At 41.0% G+C, this 14,326-nt stretch overlaps 1 protein-coding gene across 1 annotated transcript; it reads right to left on the reverse strand.

The window, feature by feature from the left end:
• Window positions 1–1,022: 1,022 nt before the first annotated feature.
• Window positions 1,023–14,022, reverse strand: LOC114902777 (alcohol dehydrogenase class-3). Its single transcript, XM_029235351.1, has 9 exons — window positions 13,911–14,022; window positions 10,941–11,042; window positions 9,160–9,301; window positions 8,186–8,273; window positions 5,390–5,609; window positions 4,979–5,239; window positions 4,116–4,251; window positions 1,454–1,592; window positions 1,023–1,318 (listed from the first exon to the last, which is right to left on the reverse strand). The coding sequence occupies exons 1-9, from the start codon at window positions 13,920–13,922 to the stop codon at window positions 1,294–1,296; spliced, it is 1,125 nt and encodes a 374-aa protein (XP_029091184.1). The 5' UTR covers window positions 13,923–14,022; the 3' UTR covers window positions 1,023–1,293.
• Between the last annotated feature and the right edge of the window lie 304 nt (window positions 14,023–14,326).

The raw sequence follows: 14,326 nt of genomic DNA on the forward strand, positions 1-14,326 counted from the left end.
GCCACGGCCAAAAAAAAAAAAGACTTTAGTCATTAAGGGAAAGGCAAATTAAAGTCATTTCACACCCATCTGATTTGCAAAAATGTCCAACCACATTTAAGAGCAATTTGACAATTTCTAATAAGGTTTAAAATGTGTTTATCCTATGGTACACATCCTTCATAACTAACGCACTGAGCACAATGTACAAGGATGTTCCACCACAGCGTTGTTAGCAATACAGAAACAATTTGGGCAACAACTATATGCCATCAACTGGAGACAGATAAATTATGGTAGTTCATATAATTGACTACTACTGCACAGTACTAAAATTAATGAATGGGAGCATCACCTACAACAGGGATTAATCACAAAATTGAGTGAAAAAAAATGAGTGAAAAATGAAAGCTGCAGAATGAGACAGTATCATGTTTAAAACATGTATGACAATACTGAAGACTAAAGGCTTTACGAATATGTGTAGTCAAAGTACGGCAATATGCATGGGAGTGATAAACACCCAATTCTGGATGTCGACTATACCGCAGGAGAGGAAAGGCAAAGTGGCCTGGAAGAGTAAGATGTTAAGATTTGACAAAATAAGTACTGGAAATTTGGGTATTCAGTATATAAATATTTTCCATATGCTTGAAATAGTTCAGAGTGACCAACAACACATATATACCTACTTAAGCTCAGAAGGTAGTTTCAATGATGAATTTGTGGGCCAGATGTCATACTAGGAATTAGGAGTCTAAGTCTGAACAATGCATGGTACTTGCCCACAAGAAGATAATCTCACAGAAGCAGATTTGGGTTCTGATTAACTGTGCTACTGCTGATTGGAGAAATCTGTTCTTTAGTAAATGGGCCTGAGACCCTTAAAAGTTAAGCGAAAGTTACCAAGGACAGTAGAAGACAAGGTTCAGATACTCACCACCGCCCTTCTTCCTCCATCTTTCCTTTAAAGAATGAAGATAATGGGGAGAGCAACAATGACAAAGAATTTGACATACAACAGAGCTGACAACTTCCACACATATGCAGAAATTCCTTTTATTATGTTAAAAATATTCCTTAATGAGCCAGCAATTATTTATGTGAAGAGTCCAGAAAACAGACTTATGACAGTATTAGCCTTATCCTTGATTAGACATTTATGAATTTATACAGAAAACATTATTCCCCAGAGTCAGTTAATGAAGGTCTAAGACGCTGTGAACTTGAAAGAGCTCCTTCCTGCTTGTCTGGCTGCTCCAATCAGACCACAAGACTTAGTTACAAGGATGGAAGTATTTTTCTCTTTTGAATTTAAAGCTTTAAAACAGTTCGGATGCTGTAAGAGAAGAAAGCAATAAACAGGTTCTGAATGATTTCTTTGAAGACCACTAAAACTTTTTTTTTTACCCTTCTCCCTCCGTAAGCCCCAAATCATTACATTCTACATTAAACAGCTAAAGAGAAAGCTCACCTCTTTCCTGCATGCATCAGTTCAAAGGCTTCGTTAATTTGGTCAAAAGGCAAATTGTGAGTCACAAATTCATCAATCTTTATTTTTTTGGACATATATTCGGACACCAACTTTGGGATGCTTTCTACACTCTTCCATCCTAAAAGAAATCATACATCTATTCATTAAGTTTTCCAACAAATCTCTACAGTATGCTTATTACTTAGTGGGTGACAAAGACATTTAAGAGAATGAATTTTTTCACGAACTAAAGAGGAATGAAAAACTTCAAAATCAGCATAGAGAGGAAGAAGAAATGCACATCTTTAATTAAGAAAAAAGTAAATGCCTTTTGAGCACTTGCCTTTTTCTGTATTAAGGTTTACTAAAATCTCATTAAATCTTAATGGAGATTTTTAAACCATACAGGATAGAACTCTAGAAGTCTCAGAATAAGCTTATTTAAGTCCACAACAGCAAAGATTTCTGTAATCGTGAAATTCAAGGAAGAAGAAAACTGATGTGATACATGACTATTTCTGTGGTTTTAATTTCAACAATAAGGATACCATTTCAGAAGAGAAAACTGAAATTGAAAAGCAGAGTAGGTGATCTTTAGTTACAGGTTACGATTTTAAACAAAATCAGATCCTTCAATTTCTCACTTGTGTTGAAAGAAGCAGTAAATCAACAAAGAAGCCTTCCCACCTTTTAAACCAGGGAGTCTTTGGACCACATTTCAAACCTCTTTTGAGCCTTTCCCAAATCTCCCTTGTGTCCTTTACCAGTTACCCTTTCCTTCCAAACTGCAGTGCTTTTTTTTTCTCCTTTAAATCTCCTGGTAACTGAGACAACCACAGCCACTGCCATTCCCTAAACTGAAACTTCTGTTTACATTTGTGAGTCATATTTTAGCAACACCCATGGGGCCCCAAGGCTCCAGCTTATTTCCCAATAAGCATGTGCTTGGATGAGGCTTCAGCGAGAGATGACTACCAAACCCCCTGGCTCAGTCTCCCGGACTAAGAACACCCTTTCAAATACAGCTATGGACCCTGAGATGATGCCCCTGAGCTGCACGTATGGCTCTGAAAGTCTGTCCTAAAATACTCAAGTGCGGCATACGTGTAGCGGTTTGGAAAAGAGGGTTTAGTCAGCTTGACATTTGCCTTGACAAATTCTGTAGTATAAGGAAGGAAAACTTTGACCAAACCCCTCATTTTTCATACTTTCCTAATCTTTTCTTTTGGCCTTGAAACAAAAGCTGGCATGAGGTAGGGGACACTTTGCTTAAACACAGATCATTAAAAACTCATGCTATTAGAGAATGGACTTGAGGACACGGGGAGGGGGAAGGGTAAGCTGGGACGAAGTAAGAGAGTGGCATGGACATATATACACTACCAAATGTAAAAAAGATAGCTTGTGGAAGCAGCCGCATAGCACAGGAGATCAGCTCTGTGCTTTGTGACCACCTAGGGGGTGGGATAGGGAGGGTGGGAGGGAGACGAAAGAGGGAGGAGATATGGGGATATATGTATATGCATAGCTGATTACTTTGTTATACAGCAGAAACTAACACACCATTGTAAAGCAATTATACTCCAATAAAGATGTTAAAAAAAAAAGAAATGCAAATTCTTGAGGAAAAAAACCCTCAAGCTATGTAATTCTCTTTCCTTAGGAGGATGGTAAGGATATAAATATATATTTTAAAAATCTATGAAAAACTTTAGATTTCATTTATTCACAACAGTTGGGATATACAAACATGGTTTTTTTTTTAAATAAACAGCTGTTTTTTTTAATAGTGTTTTTTTAGATGTTGGGGGTAGGAGTTAATTAATTAATTAATTTTTGCTGTGTTGGGTCTTCTTCTGTGCGAGGGCTTTCTCTAGTTGTGGCAAGCGGGTGCCACTCTTCATCATGGTGCGTGGGCCTCTCACTATCGTGGCCTCTCTTGTTGCGGAGCACAGGCTCCAGACGTGCAGGCTCAGTAGTTGTGGCTCATGGGCCTAGTTGCTCCGCGGCATATGGGATCCTCCCAGACCAGGGCTCGAACCCATGTCCCCTGCATTAGCAGGCAGATTCTCAACCACTGTGCCACCATGGAAGCCCCTACAAACATGTTTTGATGTCTTTTCTCTTCTCTAGCTGAGCAACCTTGAAAAAGGTGGAAACTTTCTCAGCATTCTGCTGGTAGTTAGGCAACCCCAAACAACCACATACTTTTAGGATCATACAAGGGAAAAATGATCAGTCTGGCAGCTTTTCAATTTTGTTGTAAGGTTTTGTCAAATCTAGTATTTTCAGTTTAAGACTTAGTATTGGTTACTGCTGAAATCAGTACTATTCAGACGGAAGTATGATCACATCCAGGGATCACTGCACTCCCTGGAAAAATGAGTAAAAAATGCCAATAACCTATGTTAGTCTACAACACGGCACAGGGTGGCTGATACTGTCGTTTGCTTATCCTGTAACCAGCTTCTCACTCCTGACCTACCCTCAACTATTTCATTAACAGAATATTAATATTTTTTTCAATGTGTAAGAAGTAGCCTTGTGTTTCAGGAGAAGCTGAGCACCTCCCCAGTCCCAGGGGTAAATGCTGACTGGGATTAAAATTCTGTCAATGGAAGTAACAAAAGAGAAAATGTACTCATCTCATCCACCAAATTACCTCCAAAGGCAGTGCCTTTCCACGTGCGGCCTGTTACCAGCTGGAATGGACGAGTGGCAACTTCTTCACCTGAGGCAGCTACTCCAACCACCACGCTGACGCCCCAGCCTTTGTGGCAGGCCTCCAGCGCTGCTCTCTGCAGGCAAATCACAGAGGTCAGTGCACTGTGCTGAGAATATCTGCTTCCCCAGAAACTTCCGGGGAGAGGGTGGTGGTACAGAGCTTTATTAGAAAAACGGCAACAAAATGTCCAAAGTGAGTATTTAGTAAGTTTAATTTTATTGAACAATTTTAACAGGTATTTTAAAAAATTTACGAACTTGGCCCAACACTGACACAAATTGAAAGAATAAAAAGCTTTCATTTGTTATTTTAAAAAGTAAATCTTAGCTCAAAATTCTAAAGGCTTAATAAAGGCAGCAGAGAAGTAACAGTTATACTTCTGCTGAGTGTCTACTTTGTGTCAGGTACCTACGGTTACTGTCTGCATTTTACACATAAGGAAACAGGTTTAAAGAAGTTAAGTAGTTGCTCAAGGTCACTGAGTTAGTAAGTGGACATATATCTAATTCCAAAGCCCATGTTCTCTACAGCTGCATCATTTTGCCTTTTCATTTAATGAAACATACTCTGAGATTTATGTGTACACTGAAAGGCAAAGAAACATTTCCCTTCATCTTTCCCTTGTATCATTTCCAATTTCTAGTTCATGTAGTCATTTTCCCTTCCAATAATTCTTACCAGGGAATTCAAGACTTTTCCTTTACAAAACAAAACAATTTTTGACCTTAATTAAGGAAATTACATTAAAAAAAGCAGCCCCCACCCCCCCCACCACTTGGAATGAAGCCAGGCATACTCACCATGACTTTAACGTTACCAATACACTCAAAGGAATAGTCCACTCCCCCATCAGTCATCTCAATGAGCACTTCCTGGATAGGTTTACTGAAGTCCTGGGGGTTAATACACTCAGAGGCCCCAAACTCCTTAGCCCTTGTGAATTTATCTTTATTGATGTCCACACCAATGATCCGGGATGCACCAGCCACCTTACAGCCCATGATAACTGCCAATCCAACTCCTCCCAGGCCAAAGACGGCACAAGTAGAGCCAGGCTCCACCTAATAGTAAAGATAGTCTGTAAGGTACTCATTTCACAAGAGTCAAGGAAATCATTAGGTTTCTTACTGTTTGGGCCAATTTCACTATCCCAGCAAGGCTTTGTTGTATGAAATTAGAAGGTGGACGCTAAAACCCAGGCCACCACTTACCTTGGCAGTGTTCACAGCAGCACCATAACCAGTTGAAATGCCACAACCCAGAAGGCAGACTTTATCCAAAGGGGCTAAAGGATCAATTTTAGCAACAGAGATATCAGCCACAACTGTGTATTCAGAAAATGTGCTGGTTCCCATGTAATGTAAAATTGTCTTTCCTTTACAGGTAAATCTGCTAGTGCCATCTGGCATTAATCCTTTCCCTTGAGTGACTCTAAAGAAAATAAAAAAGGAAGAAGGTAGGGTAGAATCAAGTTTCCTAAAATGCACAGGAAAAAGAAATCCATTTTAAAAATAATGACCAGTAAACAGAAGAGTGTGCTAAGACCAGAAGTCTAATTTCTAATATATTCATTAATAATTTAGCACCTTTCAGCAATGCCTTATTAGGAAAACTTCTAAAAGAATTATAATCTTACCTATCTTTTCCAGCATTCAATATGCTTCTGGATTATACTGTCAGAGTATTGAAATAATTTTAACAGGTACAATTTATGGCTCAGATGAAATGATTTTAAAATTCCATCGTAAAACTCTGTGACCAAATATAACTTCATAAAGCCAAAACCAGCATCTACACAGCAAAGATTACAAGCAACTATCCACATCAGCTGATGAAAGATGTCCACACTGGCTGATTTAGACCTTTCAGGAGGCCTATTTCAAAAGTGTAGCTCTCACCACTGATATGATACATGGTAACAAAAATTATCTTTGATATTCTAAATAGGTAATGTAACATCTTGCTCAGGAACATGGGCCCTAAAGGCAGACACACTTGTGCTCAAATCCCACGTGCTCCTGGGCAAGTGAATTAACTTTTGTGCCTTAGTTTCCTCACCAGAAAATCAGAGAAATCGATCTTTCTTAGACGTTGCTATAGAGATCAAATGAGGTTATGTAAAGCACTAGCACTGTGCCTGGCACAGAGTGCTTAATATATGTTATTTTAACAAAAATAAACACTACAATTTGATGTACATTCTTGGACAAATCCTTTGGAATACATGTGAATAAATAAATATATATAGATGAAGAAAAATGGATTGCCTCTGGATTCAAGAATAAGTACATTTCCTTTGGGAGAAAAACAAAAATATGATCAGAAATAAACAACAAATAGGTGACAAAGCTCTACCATAAATAACTTGTATCTTTATGAGAGCAAGTTAAGTTTGTTTAGCTCTGAATGTGAGAAATTGCTCCTGTCCCAGAAGAGTTTCTTGAACAAAAGGTGATATGGGATGTATTTTAAGCTTTGAAAGGACTTGTCCTTCTAAAAGGTTACAGACAGCCACAAAAAAACCTATTACCATTATTATATCTGACGTGTCAAAATTTTTTCAGACCGTGTTTGGAATTCCCTTTCAAAATAACTAGTTTTTTTCTTTTTTCGGTTCTAGCTTTTTTTTTTTTTTTTTTTTTTTGCGGTACGCGGGCCTCTCACTGTTGTGGCCTCTCCCTGTTGTGGCCTCTCCCGTTGTGGAGCACAGGCTCCAGACGCGCAGGCTCAGCGGCCATGGCTCACGGGCCCAGCCGCTCCGCGGCATGTGGGATCCTCCCAGACCAGGGCACGAACCCGTGTCCCCTGCGTCGGCAGGCAGACTCTCAACCACTGCGCCACCAGGGAAGCCCAGTTCTAGCTTTTTAACTGGATTTACGTGATAAAATAAATGGAACCTTATTTCCAAAAATAGAAACTAATTTTGTCAATGGCATTAGAAAAAAATAAACAGATCTCCCAAACACTGCTGGTGGGAGTATATCCCATGACTCAGCAATTTCAATACTAGGGAAATACCCAAGAGAAAGTTGTGTATATGTCCATCAGGAGACACACATGAAAGCTTACAGTGGCACTAATCACAACAGCTCCAAGCTGGCAGCAACGTAAATGTCCATGAACAGGAGAATGGATTAACAGTGATTATCTGGAATGGAATGTGAAAGAAACAAAAGAAAATCACTGATGCACAGAGCAACCTGGATACATCTCGAAGGAAGCCAGACAAAAGAGCACATATTGCATAATTCTGTTTATATGAAGTCCTACAGTGAAAGATATCAAAATAGTGGTTAGCTTTGAGGGAGGCAGGTGTTGACTTGTATGGGACATGAAGAACTTTGTGGGCTGCTGGAAGGGTTCTCTATCTTGATCTGGGTGATGGTTATAACTATTAGGTGTGTATATGTATAAAAATTCATGGAGCTGTACACTTAAGATTTGTATACTTTAATTACTTCATTATATGTATGTTCTACTTCAATAAAAAAGACAAAAAAGGGGCGAACAGACACAAGATCTTAAATGCCTTGAAGTTCTTTAAATGTGTTGACCTTGCTACAATCAAATAACCACCTTTTCTGTGTCAAAAGGTTATGTTCTCTTGTAGTCTTCCCAAAACCTTATGAGCTAAGTTTTATTACTTCGATTTCATGGACAATAAAATGGCTCATAAAAATGACTTCATTTAATTTCATAAGCATGTCCCTCCTTACTACATATTTTGGCAAATTTAGCCTAGTGTTATGGAAAGAGAGCGGGTTCAGCAACTCGTGAGGTGCCTCTTAACAGCTGATGATGCTGGGCACACCACTTAATTTCTGGGTCTAAATGTTCTCATCTATGAATACAGTGATAGCAGCGATAATGACAGGTTGCCCTGAAGATGGAATGAAATAATTCATGTAAAATGCCCTGTATAAACTGCCACATAATTACTTATTATCATGATATTATCATGATTAGTGTTACCTCTTGTTTTAAGAATAAAATAAAAAGATACTAACCTTATCTTCTGGCAAAGGTTCGTTTTAGGATTTAGACAAAATTTGCACTCTCCACACTGTGGGATGTAAAGTGGGATGACAGTATCACCTGGAAAACAAATGCAAGGACATTATCCTGAATAGGTAGCATCTGATTCTAAATGAATACACCAGCCCCTGCAAATTCCCATTTTTTTTTTTAATTAAAAAAAATTTATTTATTTATTTTTGGCTGCGTTGGGTCTTCGTTGCTGTGTGCAGGCTTTCTCTAGTTGCGGTAAGCGGGGGCTACTCTTCGTTGCGGTGCATGGGCTTCTCATTGTGGTGGCATTTCTTGTCGTGGAGCATGGGCTCTAGGCGCGCGGGTTTCAGTAGTTGTGGCTTGCGGGCTCTAGAGTGCAGGCTCAGTAGTTGTGGCACACGGGCTTAGCTGCTCTGGAGCATGTGGGATCTTCCTGGACCAGGGCTCGAACCCTTGTCCCTTGCACTGGCAGGCGGATTCTTAACCACTGCTCCACCAGGGAAGTCCCCCAAATTCCCATTCTTGTCAACCCATGCAGCTTTGCAAAGTTAACAACTTTAAGACCTAGAACTTTACCTACATGACATCATTCAGACACTGCCTGACTATGCAAAAAATACAAGCTTCAAATTTTTGTCTAAGTGAAACTTTTAAAACAGTAAGTGGAGAACAAGGAGGTCATGTGCTTCAAAACACTGACTCAATGCATCTTCAAAAATTCTTGCTTAATTGGGCAAAATTTGCTTTGGAGATGTACTTAAACCATTTCAGATAAATAGCAGTCTGCATAATCAGAGAGAAAGAAACTCTCAAATATTTGTGCTTTTCAGATGAGGCGTATAAAATCAATCTTGACAACTTACTTAGGCAATAACTTATTCACAAATAAACAATGTATAAGTTATCAGAAACATAATTTCCCTATAGAAATAAGCCAAAATTGTAAAATAAGTGATTCAAATACTCTCCTTACCTGCCTTCAGCTTAGTAACTCCTTCACCAACACTTTCCACAATTCCAGCACCTTCATGTCCCAAGATCACTGGAAAACTCCCTTCAGGATCAGCCCCACTCAGGGTATAGGCGTCAGTGTGGCAAACTGCAGTGGCAATAATCTAACAGGGTATTAAAGTGTCTACATGTGTGTGCATGCGATTCAGTGAGGCATAGGTGGAGGCACTTTTAATAACATTTTATTGATTAGAAGATACAGTTCTTTCATATTTTAACCTCTCTAAAATCAGCATATGCTTATACTCTATGGCATCTTAATTAGAACTGGCAGCATTTTCTTAGTGGTACTTAAAAGTAACGGTGCATTTATAGGCAATGAAACATGGTACATCTATTCTCCTTTTCGGTGCATGTTAGCAAGAGAAGGTAAACAAGGTGATGTTTTGGGCACTGTGCCGTCTGCAGGTGTGGAGAGGAACATCCCCTGTGTGCAAAAGCAGGTGGAACCCATCTCACTGCTGGCCTCCTCCTAACTGCTGGGGAATGCGATTTCTAAAAAGGTATTGGCTATTTCTGAAATACGTCAGCCTGCTTGGTCTGGGCCAAAACTCAGAGGTTTTACTGGAACCAACTCCCCTTTTAGCAGCCACACACAATTTCTACTTAAATAAGCCCTTTATCCCGATTTCTCTAGCCTTCAAGCATCTCTCACTTCTCCAAACTACCAAAAGCACAGAAAGGAAAAGTCTTGGGGGTGTCTGTATTTATGCTTCTATGCTTCTCACAAATATATCCAATTACAATGTAACATTCTTGGCTGTTTGTTAGCAGTTTCCCAAGGAAGACTGCTGAACTCAGTGTGCCCGATACGGCTCATTTTAGTACATCCGGGACCAACATTTTCTTTTCTAGTAGCAAAATCACAACCAGGCTGATTTCTGAACTTAAAGAAAAACATACACACTAGTCTAAGATTTCAGATCCCTGGGCCTGGGTTAAAAGGATCTGAAAGTTATTTGGCTCTGGCTTCTCGACCTGTTCAGTGTGACCCCTGGGAACCTGAGAATTGGAGGTGGGATGGGGGAAGTATACTCCAATTCACAGCAAAAAATGCTTATTTTTTCTAGAGGTTAGTTTTATTCAATGTTCAGTACTTTAAAGCACTGATTTTTTATGAAAACAAGTACAGAGGAGAATGCCAGAATATCCAGCTGCCTGCCTTGTGCAGTATGACTCTCTCTAGGGGTAACTTCAACTTCCCTGCCACAGCAGAGGTTGAGAAGCACTGCAGTAGTGAATCCCCTGAACCCTGGCCTTGTCTCCAAGGGTCAGTACATTTTAAAGCTCTCTTAGCAAGCTTACTTCACTTGCTTGTTGGTCTAATCAATTAGGAACCTCTTCCTAAATCTTATTTGAAGTTTCTTCTAACAATCCAAAGACCATTTCTTTCTTCTTTTGTTTCTAATGTGTCACCATAGATTTTAACTTATGGGATCAGCAGAAAGGGGAGCATCCTACCAATCCACCTGAAACCCAGACTACAGAAGATAAATTGCAGTAATCCAATGATCCATGCAGAAGGCTGCTCAGCACAACACCGAAGCTAAAAAGATGGGAGAAGACTGCTGCAAAGGTGAGAGGGATAAAATAAGAGGCTGTGATTCCAAGGCTGGATGACTTTCAATACCTTCTCCTTGACACTGTCCTTTGGGATTTCTCCTCTGCAGACCTCAGAGGACTCATCTATCCAGAGACCTAATTGTAAGCCTTTTTTCCCCAGTGCCTTGGATGTTTCGTTACCTTAATTCGAACTTCATGAGCCTTTGGGGGTGCCACCTCTATCTCCTCTATGGAGAGAGGCTTTCTAGCCTCCCAGGCAACCGCAGCCTTACATTTGATAACCTGAAATGGGGAAAACAGAGCAAGATATTTATCCTCCTGAACTAGTAACAAACTACTTATTAGTTAATTTAGATGCTGGTGAATGCTAATCTTAGAAAGTACATCACAAATTCACATATAACTCTAAGTGATATGGAGAACTGTCTGGCACGTGTTTATACTTCATATAAATGATATTCATTAAAAAGATTTAATCGAGATGACCACATGAAGTTTAATTCAGGAATTCCCTGGTAGTCCCGTGGTTAGGACTCGGCGCTTTCACAGCTGGGGCCCACTTTCAATTCCTGTTCCGGGGAAACTAAGATCCCTGCAAACCGCATGCCTCCCACCCCATAAAAAAAAATAAAGTTTCACTCATCAAATATTTAATGACCCTCTACAATGCATAAACAGGAGCTGGTTAACAATACAGGTTCCAAGAAAATCTGATTCAGTAGTCTGGTACAGGGTCCAAGGAATCTGAATGCTTAAGATGTGCCCTACGAAATTCTTTTGCTCAGGCTGGTTTAAGTAACACTGGTTTAGTGCAAAACTGCACGGTGGGAAGGAGCGTAAGGAAAAGTATCAGAATGGGGGAATTTAAAAAAACCCTACATCTATCCCTTTCAACTGTGCTATCCAACACAGTAGCCACTTGCCACGTGTGGCTTTTGGGTGCTTGAAAAATGGCCAGTCTGAACTGAGATAAGCTGTAAGTAGGAAATATACCCAGATTTTGAAGAGTTAGTATAAAAAAATTAAAATATTTCAATAATATTAAAAAAATATTGATTACATGTTGCGATAGTATTTTGACTACATTGGGTTAAGTTTTAATCCAATTTAATACCGTTTTAATGTGGCTAATAGAAAACTTAAAATTATATATGTGACTCATACTGTATTTCTATAGTATAGTGCCACTTCAGAGTCTAGTCAGTACACTCCTCCTTTACCAGAGAATGAAGTGTAATAAGGAAGGTTTTGACTCGTTCACATAATGCTTATGAAACATGTTCACAGAATAAAGATTGCACTGGGTTTATAGGAGACAGACTCGAAAGCTAACGATTACAAAAAGTGTGATTTAAAGGGATAGGCACAAAGTGCTACAGAATGCAAAATGTGGAGAAAGAGTGTAACTTTGGTTGGTGGGTTTGGGAAAGCGCCACTTTTAACTGGGATGCGGAAAGATGAGGAAGAGTTAGTTACATAAAGATAAAATATCTACATATAGAGTGACTGTGAATGGTGAATATGAAGCCCCTTATACAGTCCTTGATACAGTGTAGCTTTGCAGAAATAAGGTGGTAGTTATTAGTAGCAAGAGAACAAAGAGTAGAGGAAAAGAACTGAACTATGTAGAAGGATGAGTGGCTTGTGTTAATTGGCGAGGCTGGAAATGATCACTTTAAAAATTAAAATGTAGATATTAAATCTGATCAATCAATCTGGTAAAAAAATTCATACATTGCATTAGAATCTTTTTTCACCTCCATGTACCATAAATTTCAAAACAAAACTCCAAAGGTAAAATTCAGAATACTAACAATGAAGTCACATATTCTAGAGATCTGAAGCAACAAGAATAAATCATCCATAATCTAAGCTTTATTTAAGTCCCTTCTCCACCCTCCTAAAGCATATGTGAAAGTTTAACCTTTTCCTGTCAATTCTAAACAAAACAAAGCCCCACACTAAATCCACACGCAATTGCTCTACTTCAACATCTGAACTATCACAGGAATTATAATTTTTCACATTCTCTGCTGAAGACACTTGGTAATAAGGAAAAAAACCTGCCAACTTGTTAAATCTGAAAGATCGTTTAGAATTTACCATTTCTATTCAAGTCCAAATCTTTTTAGAAAATCTGTTTGCAAAGCATTAAAACAATCAGCAACTTTAGACGGATTAATCATATTACTCATATATTTCTGCCTTTGTTTACTGTCTAATGTGCATATCAGGAACTTGCAATAATAGTCTGTTGCACAGGGTTCGGAACCCCGGCTCACTATGTTTAGTGTTATCACTAAGCACGACAAACCACTAAGCCTCAAGTTTTTGGTCTGTAAAATGGGCTACTACCTTGCATAGCTGTTATGTGAGGATTAAAGGAGGATATGTATTAAGCTCTGGTGCCCAAGTGCTCCAAAACGTTACCGAAAGGGCCCTTAGGAGCCTTCCAAAAATACATTCCTGGGGCTTCCCTGGTGGCGCAGTGGTTGAGGGTCCGCCTGCCGATGCGGGGGGCGCGGGTTCGTGCCCCGGTCCGGGAGGATCCCGCGTGCCGTGGAGCGGCTGGGCCCGTGAGCCATGGCCGCTGGGCCTGCACAGCAGTGAGAGGCCCGCGTACCGAAAAAAAAAAAAAAAATTCCTTGGCGGCACAGTAATAGCTCAATTATGAACTACTGTCGTGAAAAACAGGCAACGTAGGGGTTAGGAGCACGGGCTCTGGCTGCAGCTTTGCCACCGAAAAGTATGGCCCCGGGCAAGTTACTTACTTGTGTGTACGCTAGGCGTGGGGGCCCCTAAGCCACCCCCAGAACACCAGGCTAGAGACCGACTCCCCCCTCACCTCCACTCTCCGGTTCTCCCCACCTCCACCCCGCTTCGGCTGTCCCAGAAAGCAACAAAAACCCTCCCACGAACGGAGCCGAAACAAAGCCTCCTCCCTCCCTTCTTGATGAACCGCTCGCCCAAAGCCCCGTTTCAGTTCCGGCAGCCGGAGGCCGTCTCAGGGCCAGGCCCCGCGCGTCTCCCCCTCACCTCCTGACTCCCCCCCCACCCCCCGGTCCCCCCGGCCAGGGGCCCGGTTCTGCTCCATGGTTTCCCTCCCTCGCTTCCTTTTCTGGACTCAGCCAGAGTAGCAGCTGACAATACCTGGCTCGCCATCTTCTCGGATTCCGGTCAGCGCGAAGCGAGGACTTGGGAAGGTCCCCACCGCAACGTAAGATCGAGGATGTGGGTGGGTCGTGCGTCCGGCGCGGTCCCGCCTGCGCCGGGGAGAGCGTGGAGGCGGGGTTTGCGGGGGCCGGGCCGTGAGGGGCGGGGCCTGGGGTGCGGCCCGCCCAACGTGCCAGCGGAGGCCCAGGTGGTCCCGCGGGGAGCTGGAGGGGTGTCAAGGAGGCTGGTTGGTGGCGGCAGCTTCGTGAGCCACGCGACAGGCACCCTGCACTATATCTGTCAGGAAAGGGTTTCCCCGTGTGACTGTAGCGTCGATAAAGCTTACAAAGGAGAGTTGTGGAAAGTGAGGCGCCAGGAATTAAATTCTCTGGAAGCATGTGAGAAGCCATGAG

This window comes from Monodon monoceros, unplaced genomic scaffold (assembly GCF_005190385.1).
Source record: "Monodon monoceros isolate NGI ecotype Baffin Bay Population unplaced genomic scaffold, NGI_Narwhal_1 Super_Scaffold_20, whole genome shotgun sequence".
In the NCBI taxonomy this organism is placed as follows: domain Eukaryota; kingdom Metazoa; phylum Chordata; class Mammalia; order Artiodactyla; family Monodontidae; genus Monodon; species Monodon monoceros.

Excerpts from the sequence above, each read along its gene's own strand:
- LOC114902777 (XM_029235351.1), bottom strand. Across the intron at positions 5,240-5,389 it reads CTGCTGTGAACACTGCCAAG|GTGGAGCCTGGCTCTACTTG; the intron begins GTAAGTGGTGGC and ends CTTTACTATTAG. Across the intron at positions 1,319-1,453 it reads CTGATGCATGCAGGAAAGAG|CATCCGAACTGTTTTAAAGC; the intron begins GTGAGCTTTCTC and ends CTTCTCTTACAG.